Genomic DNA, 13,631 nt, shown 5'->3' on the forward strand with positions numbered 1-13,631 from the left:
TGCCTTCTCTTCTCTTGCGAGAACACCAGAATCACAACTAGTTGCCAAAGAATCACCAACAGGAGAACGTTGGAACCCACCCCAAAATATACACCACATTAAAGGGCAAAGAAAAAGCCGCAACCAGACGGTGGGCGGGGGGGAGCACAATTACATTTAAAATCAAATCTCATTCCCACCAGAGGTGCTTGGTGGGGGGTCGTGGGGCGCCAACAAAACCTTGTGCATACCAGGACCCAGGGAAACGAGAGCAGGCCTGCCTTGGAGTGTTTCCTGAGGAGGCACAGGTCAGCAGTGGCCTGCCATAGGGACAGGGGCTCTGGCAGCAGCAATCCTGGGAGGTGCGGTGTGTGGCATGAATCCTCTCGAAGGAGGTCGCCGTTAGTCCCCCTTAAGCTGTCAGGCAGATGACCCACAAAATGGAGAACAATTATGCCAAAGAAGTTCTCACTGTGTTGTGAAAATTCTAGGCCCCCAAACAGACTTCTCAATCTGGGGATCCTACAAAGGGACCGAGAATCTTCCAGGGATCTGACTTTGAAGGTCAGCAGGATTTGATTATGGAGCTTCCACAAGACTAGGGAAAGCAAGACTCCTGGAGGGCAAAACCAAAACCTGTGCACACCAGGACTCAGGAAAAAGGAGGAGGGACCCCACAAATGACTGAGCCATTCTTGCCTGTGAGTGTTTGAGAGTCTCCGGGGGAGGCATGGGTTGACCGTGGCCTGCCTCGGGGTCAGGGGCACTGACAGCAACAGTTCTGGGAGGCGCAGCAAGAGGGCATGACCTTTTGGAGGAGGTCACCCTTACCCCTACCATACTTTTGACTCAGCTCAAATACAGGGAGGGAACACGCCCCAACTATCAGCATGAAAATTGGGTTAAAGACTTACTGAGCCTGGCCTTGCTCACCAGAGCAAGACCCAGTTTTCCCCACAGCCAGTTCCTCCCATCAGGAAGCTTCCAGAAGCCTCTTCATCCATCAGAGGGCAGACAGAATGAAAACCACAATCACAGAAAACTAGCCAAAATGATCACATGGATCACAACTTTGTGTAACTTAATGAAACTGCAAGTCATGCTGTGTAGAGCAACCCAAGATGGATGGGTCATAGTGGAGAGTTCCAACAAAATGTGGTTCACTGGGGAAGGGAATGGCAAACATCTTCAGTATTCTTGCCCTGAGAACCCCATGAACAGTATGAAAAGGCAAAAGAGATATGACGCTGAAAAATGAACTCCCCGGGTTGTGTGCCCATAGGCTACTGGAGAAGAGTGGGAGAAATAGCTCCAGAAGGAATGAAAGGCTGAGCGAAAGCAGAAACAATGCCCAGTTGTGGATGTGACTGGTGATGGAAGTAAAGTCTGATGCTGTAAAGAGCAATACTTCATAGGAACCTGGAATGTCAGGTCCATGAATCGAGGTGAATTGGAAGTAGTCAAACAGGAGATGGCAAGAGTGAACATTGACATTTTAGGAATCAGTGAGCTAAAAAGGACAGAAATGGATGAATTTGATTCAGATGACCATTATATCTATTATTGTGGGCAAGAATTCCTTAGAAGAAATGGATTAGCCCTCATATTCAACAAAAGAATCTGAAATGCAGTACTTGGGTGCAATCTCAAAATGACAGAATGATCTCTGTTTCCTAGACAAGTCATTCAAAATCCCAGTAATACAACTCTATGCCCCAACCACTAGTGTCAAAGAAGCTGAAGTTGAACGATGCTATGAAGACCTACAAGACCTTCTAGAACTAACATCAAAAAAATATGTCCTTCTCAGTCAAGAAATACCTGGAGTAACAAGACCAACAGAGTTTTGCTAAGAGAACGCACTGGTCGTAGCAAACACCCTCTTTCAACAACACAAGAGAAGACTGTGTACATGGACATCACCAGATGGTCAAAACCGAAATCAGATTGATTATATTCTTTGTACCTGAAGATGGAGAAGCTCTATACAGTCAGCAAAAACAAAACTGGGAGCTGACTGTGGCTCAGATCATGAACTTCTTATTGCCAAATTCAGACTCGAAGAAAGTAGGGAAAACCACTAGACCATTCAGGTATGACCTAAGTCAAATTCCTTATGATTATACAGTAGAAGTGACAAATAGATTCAAGGGATTTGATCTGATAAACAGAGCACCTGAAGAGCTATGGATGGAGGTTCATAACATTGTATAGGAGGCACTGATCAAAACCATCCCTGCTGCTGCTGCTGCTGCTAAGTCGCTTCAGTCGTGTCCGACTCTGTGTGACCGCATAGATGGCAGCCCACCAGGCTCCCCCATCCCTGGGATTCTCCAGGCAAGAATACTGGAGTGGGTTGCCATTTCCTTCTCCAATGCATGAAAGTGAAAAGTGAAAGTGAAGTCGCTCAGTCGTGTCCGACTCTGGTAGGACTGCAGCCTACTAGGTTCCTCATCCATGGGATAAATGCAAAAAGGCAAAATAGTTGTCTAAGGAGACCTTAAAAATAGCTGCAAAAAGAAGAGAAGTGAAAGGCAACTAAGGAAAGGAAAGATATACCCATCTGAATGCAGAGTTGCAAAGAATAACAGAGAGAGATAAGAGCCATTCTAAGTGATCAATATAAAGAAATAGAGGAAAACAACAGAATGGGAAAGACTAGAGATCTCTTTAAGAAAATTAGAGATACCAAGGGAACATTTCATGCAAGGATGGGCACAATAAAGGGCAGAAATGATATGAACCTACCCGAAGCAGAAGATATTAAGAAGAGGTGATGGTAAGAATACACAGAAGAACTGTGCAAAAATGGTCTTAATGATCAAATTACCATGATGGTGTCACCTAGAGCCAGACATCCAAGAGTGTGAAGTCAAGTGGGCCTTAGAAAGCATCACTATGAACAAGGTTAGTGGGGGTGATGGAATTCTAGCTGAGTTATTTCAAATCCTAAAAGGTGATGCTGTGAAAGTGCTGCACTCAACTTGCCAGCAAATTTGGAAAACTCAGCAGTGGCCACAGGACTGGAAAAGGTCAGTTTTCATTTCAATCCCAAAGAAGGGCAATGCCAAAGAATGCTCAAACTATAGCACAGTTGCACTTTCACATGCTAGAAGGTAATGCTCAAAATCCTTCAATCTAGGCTTCAGCAGTACATGAACTGAGAACTTCCAGATGTTCAAGCTGGATTTAGAAAAGGCAGAGGAATCAGAGAACAAGTTGCCAACATCTTTTGGATCATAGAAAAACAAAGCAATCCCAGAAAAACATCTACTTATGCTTCATTGACTGTGCTAAATTAGCCTTTGACTGTGTGGATCACTAAAAACTGTGGAAAATTCTTCAAGAGATGGTAATACCAGACCACCTTACCTGCCTCCTGAGAAACCTATATGCAGGTCAAGAAGCAACAGTTAGAACCGGACATAGAACAATGGACTGGTTCAAAATTGGGAAAGGAGTATGTCAAGGCTGAATATTGTCACCCTGCTTATTTAACTTAAAGACTGTGTACATCATGTGAAATGCTGTACATGGGCTGGATGAAGCTCATGCTGGAATGAAGATTGCTGGGAGAAATATCAATAAACTCAGATATGCAGATGACATCACTCTAATGGCAGAAAGCAAAGAGGAACTAAAGAACATCTTGATGAAGGTAAAAGAGGAGAGTGAACAGCTGGCTTAAAGCTCAACATTCAAAAAACTAAGATCATGGCATCGGATCCCATCACTTCATGACAAATGGATTGGGAAAAAATGAAAACAGTGACAGACTTTATTTTCTGGGCTTCAAAATCACTGCAGACAGTAACCGCAGCCACAAAATTAAAAGATGCTTGCTCCCTGGAGAAAAGCTATGACAAACCTAGACATTATATTAAAAAGCAGAGACATCACATTGCCGACAAAGGTCCATATAGTCATAGCTATAGTTTTTCCAGTTATCACGTATGGATGTGTGAGTAGGACCATAAAGAAAACTGAGCGTTGAAGAATTGATGTTTTCAAACTGTGGTGTTGGAGAACTCTTGAGAGTCCCTTGGACTGCAAGGAGATCAAACCAGTCAATGCTGAAGGAAATCAACCCTGATTATTCATCAGAAGCACCAATGCTAAAGCTGAAGCTTCAATACTTTGGCCACCTGATGCAAAGAGCCAACTCATCAGAAAAGACCCTGATGCTGGGAAAGATTGCAGGCAAGAGGAGAAGCGGGCAACGGAGGATGAGATGGTTGGATGACGTCATTGACTCAATGGACATGAGCAAACTCTGGGAGATAGTGAAGGACAGGGAAGCCTGGCATGCTGCAGTCCATGGCACTCAAAGAGTTGGACACAACTGAACAACTGAACAACAACAATTATAATGGTAATAATTATGAATACTTCTCAAACAATCACCATGGCCTGTCATTGCATTTACATAATTTTCTTGTATAATTTTCAGAGCTACTCTTAAGCAGTAGGTGCTTATATTGATCTTTTACTTAGGAAATAGATTCAGAGAGATATCTGTGACTTATTCAAAGTCACACAGTAAATGAAGTAAGTTGGGTGGTCTTAGGAGCCTACATCCCAAACACTAAGATATACAAATGTCATGAAAGGTTACTGCTGTCTGACTCATGGCTTGGCTAGTTTTTCCTGGGTTTCCCTCATTTTCTGTCTCTAAGACTTTAAGTGAAATCTGTTATTTTCTGAACAAGACCCATTTTGGTCACCTCACTTCCACTCATGCTCAGAGTAGTCAACACATTTTCTGACTTCAGGGACAGAGAGAGAGGTTTCTATAACAAGTCTTCTGGGGCCTGAAGATTGGTAAAATCCAAACAAAATTCAAGGACAAAAAATCACAAATTGTCATATTATGACAAAGTTAAAAACTTTAAATCAAAATTATTCTAGTAGAAATATGGGCAGAGCATATGACTCACAAAAGAAGAAATCTAAGTAGGCAATCAGGTGAGAAATGAAAATCACTAGGAGCAAAGATACAAAAGAAAACATGCAATATAATTTTCTAGCAATTAGAAAATCCTGAAAAATTATATCCAGTACTGATGAGGAAGTATAAATTGATGTAATAACGGTAGAGGATATTTGGCAATATGTAATTTTACAGAACATAAAGTGATCACACTTTTACCTAGTAGTATCATTCTAGGAACTGAAGGAAACAGATATGACCAAAGATTTTTATAAGACTGTGCATCATCCATGAAAAGAAAATACAGAGATGCCCTAAATATACGATGGGATACTATAAAACTCCTAGAGGAAAACATAGCAGAACAATCTGACATAAATTGCAGCAAGATGTTTTTGGATCGGTCTCCTAGAGTAAAGGAAATGAAATAAACAAGTGGGAACTACTTAAAAATTTCTGCATCAGTTCAGTTCAGTTCAGTTGCTCAGTCGTGTCTGACTCTTTGCGACCCCATGAACCACAGCACACCAGGCCTCCCTGTCCATCACCAAGTCCTGGAGTTTACTCAAACTCATCTCCATTGAGTTGGTGATGCCATCCAACCATCTTATCCTCTGTCATCCCCTTCTCCTCCGTCCTTCGATCTCTCTCAGCATCAGGGTCTTTTCCAGTAAAGTCAGTTCTTCGCATCAGGTGGCCAAAGTATTGAAGTTTCAGCTTCAGTATCAGTCCATCCAATAAATATTCAGGACTAATTTCCTTTAGGATGGACTGGTTGGATCTCCTTGCTGCCTCAAAAGTCTTCTCCAACACCATAGCATCAATTCTTCGGCACTCAGCTTTCTTTGTAGTCCAACTCCCACATCTGTACATGACTACTGGAAAAACCATAGCTTTGACTAGACAGACCTTTGTGGGCAAAGTAATGTCTTTGCTTTTTAATAAGCTATCTAGGTTGGTCCTTTTCTTCCAAGGAGCAAGCGTCTTTTAATTTCATGGCTGCAATCACCATCTACAGTGATTTTGGAGCCCCCCAAAATAAAGTCTGACACTGTTTCAACTGTTTCCCCATCTATGTGCCATGAAGTGATGGGACCAGATGCCATGATCTTAGTTTTCTGAATGTTGAGCTTTAAGCCACATTTTCACTCTCCTCTTTCACTTTTTCTTTTTTTAAAATATAAACTTATTTATTTAAATTGAAGGCTAATTACTTTACAGTATTGTATTGGTTTTGCCATACATCAACATGAATCCGCCACGGGTGTACATGTGTTCCCCATCCTGAACCCCCCTCCCACCTACCTCCCAGTACCATCCCTCTGGGTCATCCCAGTGCACCAGCCCCGAGCATCCTGTATCATGCATCGAATCTGGTCTGGTGATTCGTTTCACATATGATATTATACATGTTTCAATGCCATTCTCCCAAATCATCCCACCCTCGCCCTCTCACACAGAGCCCAAAGACTGTTCTGTACATCTGTGTCTCTTTTGCTGTCTCACATACAGGCTTATCGTTACTATCTTTCTAAATTCCATATATATGCGTTAGTATACTGTATTGGTGTTTTTCCTTCTGGCTTACTTCACTCTGTATAATAGGCTCCAGTTTCATCTACTTCATTAGAACTGATTCAAATGTATTCTTTTTAATGGCTGAGTAATACTCCATTGTGTATATGTACCATAGCTTTCTTATCCATTCATCTGCTGATGGACATCTAGGTTGCTTCCATGTCCTGGCTATTATAAACAGTGCTGTGATGAACATTGGGGTACACGTGTCTCTTTCAATTCTGGTTTCTTCGGTGTGTATGCCCAGCAGTGGGATTGCTGGGTCATATGACGGTTCTATTTCCAGTTTTGTAAGGAATCTCCACACTATTCTCCATAGTGGCTGTACTAGTTTGCATTCCCACCAACAGTGTAAGAGGGTTCCCTTTTCTCCACACCCTCTCCAGCATTTATTGCTTGTAGACTTCTGGATGGCAGCCATTCTGACTGGCGTGAAATGGTACCTCATAGTGGTTTTGATTTGCATTTCTCTGATAATGAGTGATGTTGAGCATCTTTTCATATGTTTGTTAGCCATCTGTATGTCTTCTTTGGAGAAATATCTGTTTAGTTCTTTGGCCCATTTTTTGATTGGGTCATTTATTTTTCTGGAATTGAGCTGCAGGAGTTCCTTGTATATTTTTGAGATTAGTTGTCAGTTGCTTCCTTTGCTATTATTTTCTCCCATTCTTTAGGCTGCCTTTTCACCTTGCTTATAGTTTCCTTTGTTGTGCAGAAGCTTTTAATTTTAATTAGGTCCCATTTGTTTATTTTTGCTTTTATTTCTCTTTCACTTTCATCAAGAGGCTCTTTAGTTCTTCTTTGCTTTCTGCCATAAGGGTGGTGTCATCTGCATATTTGAGGTTATTGACATTTCTCCTGGCAATCTTGATTCCAGCTTGTGCTTTATTGTCCTTGGCATTTCTCATGATGTACTCTGCATATGAGTTAAATAAGCACGGTGACAATGTACAGCCTTGACATACTCCTTTCCTGATTTGGAACCAGTCTGTTGTTCCATGTCCAGTTCTAACTGTTGCTTCTTGACCTGCATACAGATTTCTCAGGCGGCAGGTCAGGTGGTCTGGTATTCCTATCTCTTTAAGAATTTTCCACAGTTTTTAGTGATCCACACAGTCAAAGGCTTTGGCATAGTCTATAAGCAGAAGTAGATATTTTTCTGGAACTCTCTTGCTTTTTTGATGATTCAATGGATGTTGGTAATTTGATCTCTGGTTCCTCTGCCTTTTCTAAAACCAGCTTGAACATTTGGAAGTTCACGGTTCATGTACTGTTGAAGCCTAGCTTGGAGAATTTTGAGCATTACTTTACTAGTGTGTGAGAGGAGTGTAATTGTGTGGTAGTTTGAGCATTCTTTGGCATTACCTTTCTTTGGGATAGGAATGAAAACTGACCTTTTCTAGTCCTGTGGCCACTGCTGAGTTTTCCAAATTTGCTAGCATATTGAGTGGAGCACTTTCACAGCATCATCTTTTGGGATTTGAAATAGCTCAACTAGAATTCCCTAGCTTTGTTCATAGTGATGCTTTCTAAGGCCCACTTGACTTCGCATTCCAGGATGTCTGGCTCTAGGTGAGTGATCACACCATCATGATTATCTGGGTCGTGAAGATCTTTTTTGTATAGTTCTTCTGTGTATTCTTGCCACCTCTTCTTAATATCTTCTTCTTCTGTTAGGTCCATGCCATTTCTATCTTTATTGTGCCCATCTTTGCATGAAATATTCCCTTGGTATCCCTAATTTTCTTGAAGAGATCTCTAGTCTTTCCCATTCTATTGTTTTCCTCTATTTCTTTGCATTGATTACTGAGGAAGGCTTTCTTATCTCTCCTTGTTATCCTTTGGAATGCTGCATTCAAATGGGCATTCTTTCTTTTTCTCCTTTTCCTTTTGCTTTCTTGTTTTCATAGCTGGTTATAAGGCTTCCTCAGACAAAATGGCAAATGCAGTATAATAACCATTTTGCCTTTTTGCATTTCTTTTTCTTGGGGATGGTTTTGATCACTGCCACCTGTACAACGTTATGAACTTTCATCCATAGCTCTTCAGGAACTCTGTCTATCAGATATCTAATCCCTTGAATCTATTTGTCACTTCCAGTGTTTAGTCGTAAGGGATTTGATTTAGGTCATACCTGAATGGTCTAGTGGTTTTCTCTACTGTCTTCAATTTAAGTCTGAATTTGCAATAAGGAGTTCATGATCTGAGCCACAGTCAGCTCCTGGTCTTGTTTTTGCTGACTGCATAGAGCTTCTCCATCTTTGGCTGCAAAGAATATAATCAATCTGATTTTGGTGTTGACCATCTGGTGATGTCCATGTGTAGAGTCTTCTCTTGTGTTGTCGGAAGAGGGTGTTTGCTGTGACCAGTGTATTCTCTTGGCAAAACTCTGATAGCCTTTGCCCTGCTTCATTCTGTACTCCAAGGCCAAACTTTCCCATTGCTCCAGGTGTTTCTTAACTTCCTACTTTTGCATTCTAGTCCCCTATAATGAAAAGGACATCTTATTTGGGTGTTATCTCTAGAAGATCTTGTAGGTCTTCATAGAACCATTCAACTTCAGCTTCTTCATCTTTATTGGTCAGGGCATAGACTTGGATTACCATGATGTTGAATGATTTGCCTTGGAAATGAAAAGAGATCATTCTGTCGTTTTTGAGATTGCATCCAACTGCTGCATTTTGGACTCTTGTTGACTATGATGGCTACTCCATTTATTCTAAGGGATTCTGTCCCACAGTAGTAGATATTATGGTCATCTGAGTTAAATTCAGCCATTCTAGTCCATTTTATTTCTCTGATTCCTAAAATGTCGATGTTCACTCCTGCCATCTCTTGTTTGACCACTTCTAATATGCCATGATTCATGTGTTAGGTAGGTAGAATAGGGAAAAGGAGTCCAAAATGGCTGTGGCTAAAAGACAAGGAAGGTCAAAGGAAGGTCAGAGGACCAGAGTGAAGACTTCAGGCAGAACAAACAGCACTCCTGGCTAAGCCCAATTTGCATAGGGCAGGTCCAGGTGGAGGAAAAAACATATAAAAGGAGGAGCCAAAGTGCTCTCTCTCTCTTTCTCTCCCGCGTGCGTGTGCTCTTTCTCTCTCTCTCCCTCTCTCACTCTCTCTCTCTCCCCCCTCCTGCCCCCTGCGCTCCTCCACTCTCTTCTCTTTGAGTCTTTGGGTTGGCATGCCCTCACGCTTTGAGGATGGATTCTCCTGCTATCTTCTAAATAAAATGGAGCTGTAACACTGATTTGCCTAAGAGCTATAGCACGGTTTGTCCAAGACCTGAGAGCTGTGACACGCCGAGGGCTTTAATGTCCGTCGCTCCAAATCTTTGTTGTGACAAGACAAAGAACCGAGGAACATATACTCGCGTGACACATGGACCTAACATTCCATGTTCGTATTTAATATTGCTCTTTACAGCATCGGACTTATTTTCATCACCAATCACATCCACAACTGGGTGTTTTTGCTTTGTCTCTGTCTCTTCATTCTTTCTGGAGTTAGTGCTCCAGAGATCTCCAGTTGCATATTGGATACCTACTGACCTCAGGAGTTCATCTTTCAGTGTCCTATCTTTTTGCCTTTTCATACTGTTCAGGGGGTTCTCAATGCAAGAATACTGAAGTGGTTTGCCATTCCCTTCTCCAATGGACCATGTTTTGTCAGAACCCTCCATCATGACCTGTCCATCTTGGGTGGCCTTACATGGCATGGCTCATAGTTTCATTGAGTTAGACAAGGCTGTGGTCCATGTGATCAGATTGGTTAGTTTTCTGTGATTGTGGTTTTCAGTCTATCTGCCCTCTGATGGAGAGGATAAGAGGCTCATGGAAGCTCCCTGATGGGAGAGACTGACTGAGGGGGAAACTGGGTCTTGTTCTGATGGGTAGGGCACACTCAGTAAATCTTTAATCCAACTTTCTATTGAAGAGTGGGGCTGTGTTCCCTCCTTGTTATTTGACCTGAGGCCAAACTATGATGGAGATAATGAAGATAATGGTGACCTCCTTCAGAAGGTCCCATGCAGGCACTGCTACACTCAGTGCCCCAACCCTGCAGCAGGCCACTGCCAACCCACTCCTCTGCCAGAGACTCGTGGACACTCACGGGCAAGTCTGGGTCAGTCTCTTGTGGGGTCACTGCTCCTTTCTCATGGGTCCTGGTGTGCACAAGGTTCTGCTTCTGCCCTCCCAGAGTCTGTTTCCCAGTCCTGTGTAAGTTCTGGCGGCTCTATGGTGGGTTAATGGTGACCTCCTCCAAGAGGGCTTATGCCATACCCAGGTCTGCTGCACCCAGAGCCCCTGCCCTGCAGCAGTCCACTGCTGACCCATACCTCCTCAGGAGACACCCAAAAACGTCTGCATAGCAAATCATAAACAGAAATACACCTATGGAATAGGAGAAAATAATTGCAAATGATGGATCTGACAAGGGATTAATTTCAAAAATAAAGAAACAGTTCATACAACTCAGTATAAAAACAAACAAACAAACCAAAACAAACAACCCAATTAAAAAATGGGCAGAAGATCTAAATAAACATTTCTCCAAAGAAGACATACAGATGGCCAAATGGCACATGAAAAGATACTCAATATCACATGCAAATGCTCAACACATTTGTATCTGAGAAATTGTCGCTTCACACCAATCAGAATGGCCATCATAAAATGTCTACCAATAATAAGGACTGGAGAGGTTGTAGGGAAAAAGTAACCCTCTTACACTGTTGAGGAGAATGTGAGTTGGTACAGCCACTATGGAGAACAGTATGGAGATTCGTTTGGAAAACTAGAAGTAGAGTTGCCATTTGATCCTGCAATCCCACTCCAGGGCATATAACCCAAGAAAATTCTAATTCAAAAAGATGCATGCACCCTAATGTTCATAGCATTACTATCTACAATAACCAAGACATGGAAACAACCTCTAGATTATTACTCAGTCATAAAAAAAGAATGAAATAAGGCTATTTGCAGCAACAGGGATGGACCTGGAGATTATCACACTAAGCAAAGTAAGCCAGACAAAGACAAATGTCATGTGATATCACTTACATGTGGAATACAAAGAATGGTACTTATTTACACAAAACAGAAATAGACCCAAAGATATAGAAAATAAACTTATAGCCACCAAAGGGAAAGGGATGGAGGAGGGATAAATTAAGAGTTTGGGACTGACACATAGAGACTACTACATATAAAATATAAAATAGATATTACATGGATATAATGCATATAATAATACATATAAAATAGATAATCAACTAAGACCTATTGTACAGCACATGGACTATACTCAGTATTATTTATATATCTCTATAAGAGAAAAGAATTTGAAAAAGAAAATATGCATATACATAGAACTGAATGTGCTGTACACCTAAAACTAACACAATAATGTAAATCAACTAGACTTCAATAAAAATAAATAAACAAGTAAAAGAAAACACAGGGAACAATCTCAGCTCTTCAATAAAGTGAGCTGTTCCTAACAAGAAAAGACTCTGGAGCCAGAGCTCCCAAGTCACAGTCCAGCTCTGACATTCACTAACTGTAGGCCAGTCACTGTCAGGGCCTCAGCTGTCTTGTCTACAAAACAGGGCTGAGTAGGACCTATATCACAGACTCTGTACGAAGATTAAATACCTTTAATATAGGTGAAGCGCTTAAAACAGCGCTTGGCACACGGTAAGCTTTATACAATTATTACCTCATTGTTTTTAATTACTGTAATCCATTAAAAAACTTTAATGCCATGGAAAATGTGCATACATAATTGTAAGTAAAAACTAGAAAAGCATGTATTTCCTTTATGGTCTCTGTTTTCTAAGTTTGTATATGATGCAAAAGAACGCATATATACATTTAAAGGAAGTTGGGGGAGATGTCATATGTCTTCCCATTTTTCAAAAGGAGAAAAATTATGTCTTTCAAAAATGAAACTGTCAAAAGTAAGTGAATAAGTTATACAGATTGGGGAGTTCCATTCAGAGTGGGTTTTTTGTTTGTTTTGAGAAATTTATAATAAATTAATATAGTAGAATATTAGAGAATATCTTCCCCTCTTGTATATTATTACCATATCCAATTAATCTATGTCCCTGAAAACACGTTAGTCTCGCTACCCTTATACATACGTGTCTCTGTGTGTGTGCACTGACGTAGTGTTTATAAAGGTGTGTATACACACACCACAAGCAAACATACAGAGAAAATTGGACAGAGGAATTAAGGGTAACATTCCTTTTCTCTTTTACGCTTTATTATATTACCCAAATCTATCTTCTGCATTTATTTAATGAGGATAAATACCTCTAAAATAGTTCTTTTTTCCACAAAGTAATAAATTTCAGCACTTACGGTGGTCCATAGTTGCATATAAAATGTGCTCCATTGAGAAGAGCTCCGAAGCCAGAAACTCGAGGACAAAAGTGTACTGCACAGCCAACTTTGTAACTATCTGCCCAGACAACCTGAAAGAAAACACGGACTGATATGAAGAAGAGAGACAATAAAATGGACACGGAAGTATGATTAGGCCTTCCTAAACATGGTGAGGTACAGTAACTCTAGTGAGATAAAGCACTTCCTACCAGGGAAGTGTTGTGCAGTCAGAATTTGGTTGGAAACAAATCGTGCGTGTGTGTGTGCATGTATGCGTGTGTGAAATAAACATATAAACAGTAAGGCATTCTGATAGCTAGTGCAATGAGGAAATAAAGCAGGATAACAGGATAGAGTGTGACTGCTGCGGAGGAAGGGGCTTCCCCTGCAGGGACGCTGTCTCTGGAGTGTGGAGGAGGCCTTTGAGCTGAGGCCTGAGTGGGGAAGAGGCAGCACAGGAGAACTAAAGGCTGGAGGAGGAGCAGGCGGTGCAGCGGGAGCCCTGGGGCAGAGGCCCTGGGACCGAGTCTGCTGGCATGCAAGGGCGGCAGGACTAAGGCTGGGGCGAGCGGCAAGCTGCGAGGTCAGAGACAGGGGCAGCGCCTGGGAAGTCTTGCAGTGGAGGGAGGGACAGCCCTTTACCAAGTCTCAGGAAGGCCCGCTGGCTGTCACATACCAAAGGGACTGAGAAGAACAAGGGCGAAAAGAGCAGGGGGGTTTGGGAGGCTGCTTCATTGGCCCTGGAGAGA

General features: G+C 41.8%; 1 protein-coding gene across 4 annotated transcripts in view; it reads right to left on the reverse strand.

The window, feature by feature from the left end:
- The window catches only part of GLIPR1 (GLI pathogenesis related 1), a 69,127-nt gene that overhangs the window by 9,652 nt on the left and 45,844 nt on the right, over positions 1–13,631 (reverse strand). For all 4 annotated transcript variants that reach the window (XM_027543326.1, XM_027543323.1, XM_027543324.1 and 1 more), the window contains exon 4: positions 12,859–12,971. In XM_027543326.1, coding sequence (XP_027399127.1) covers positions 12,859–12,971 — 113 coding nt within the window. The remainder of the gene's footprint in view (positions 1–12,858; positions 12,972–13,631) is intronic.

Source organism: Bos indicus x Bos taurus, chromosome 5 (genome assembly GCF_003369695.1).
Source record: "Bos indicus x Bos taurus breed Angus x Brahman F1 hybrid chromosome 5, Bos_hybrid_MaternalHap_v2.0, whole genome shotgun sequence".
Taxonomy (NCBI): Eukaryota; Metazoa; Chordata; class Mammalia; order Artiodactyla; family Bovidae; genus Bos; species Bos indicus x Bos taurus.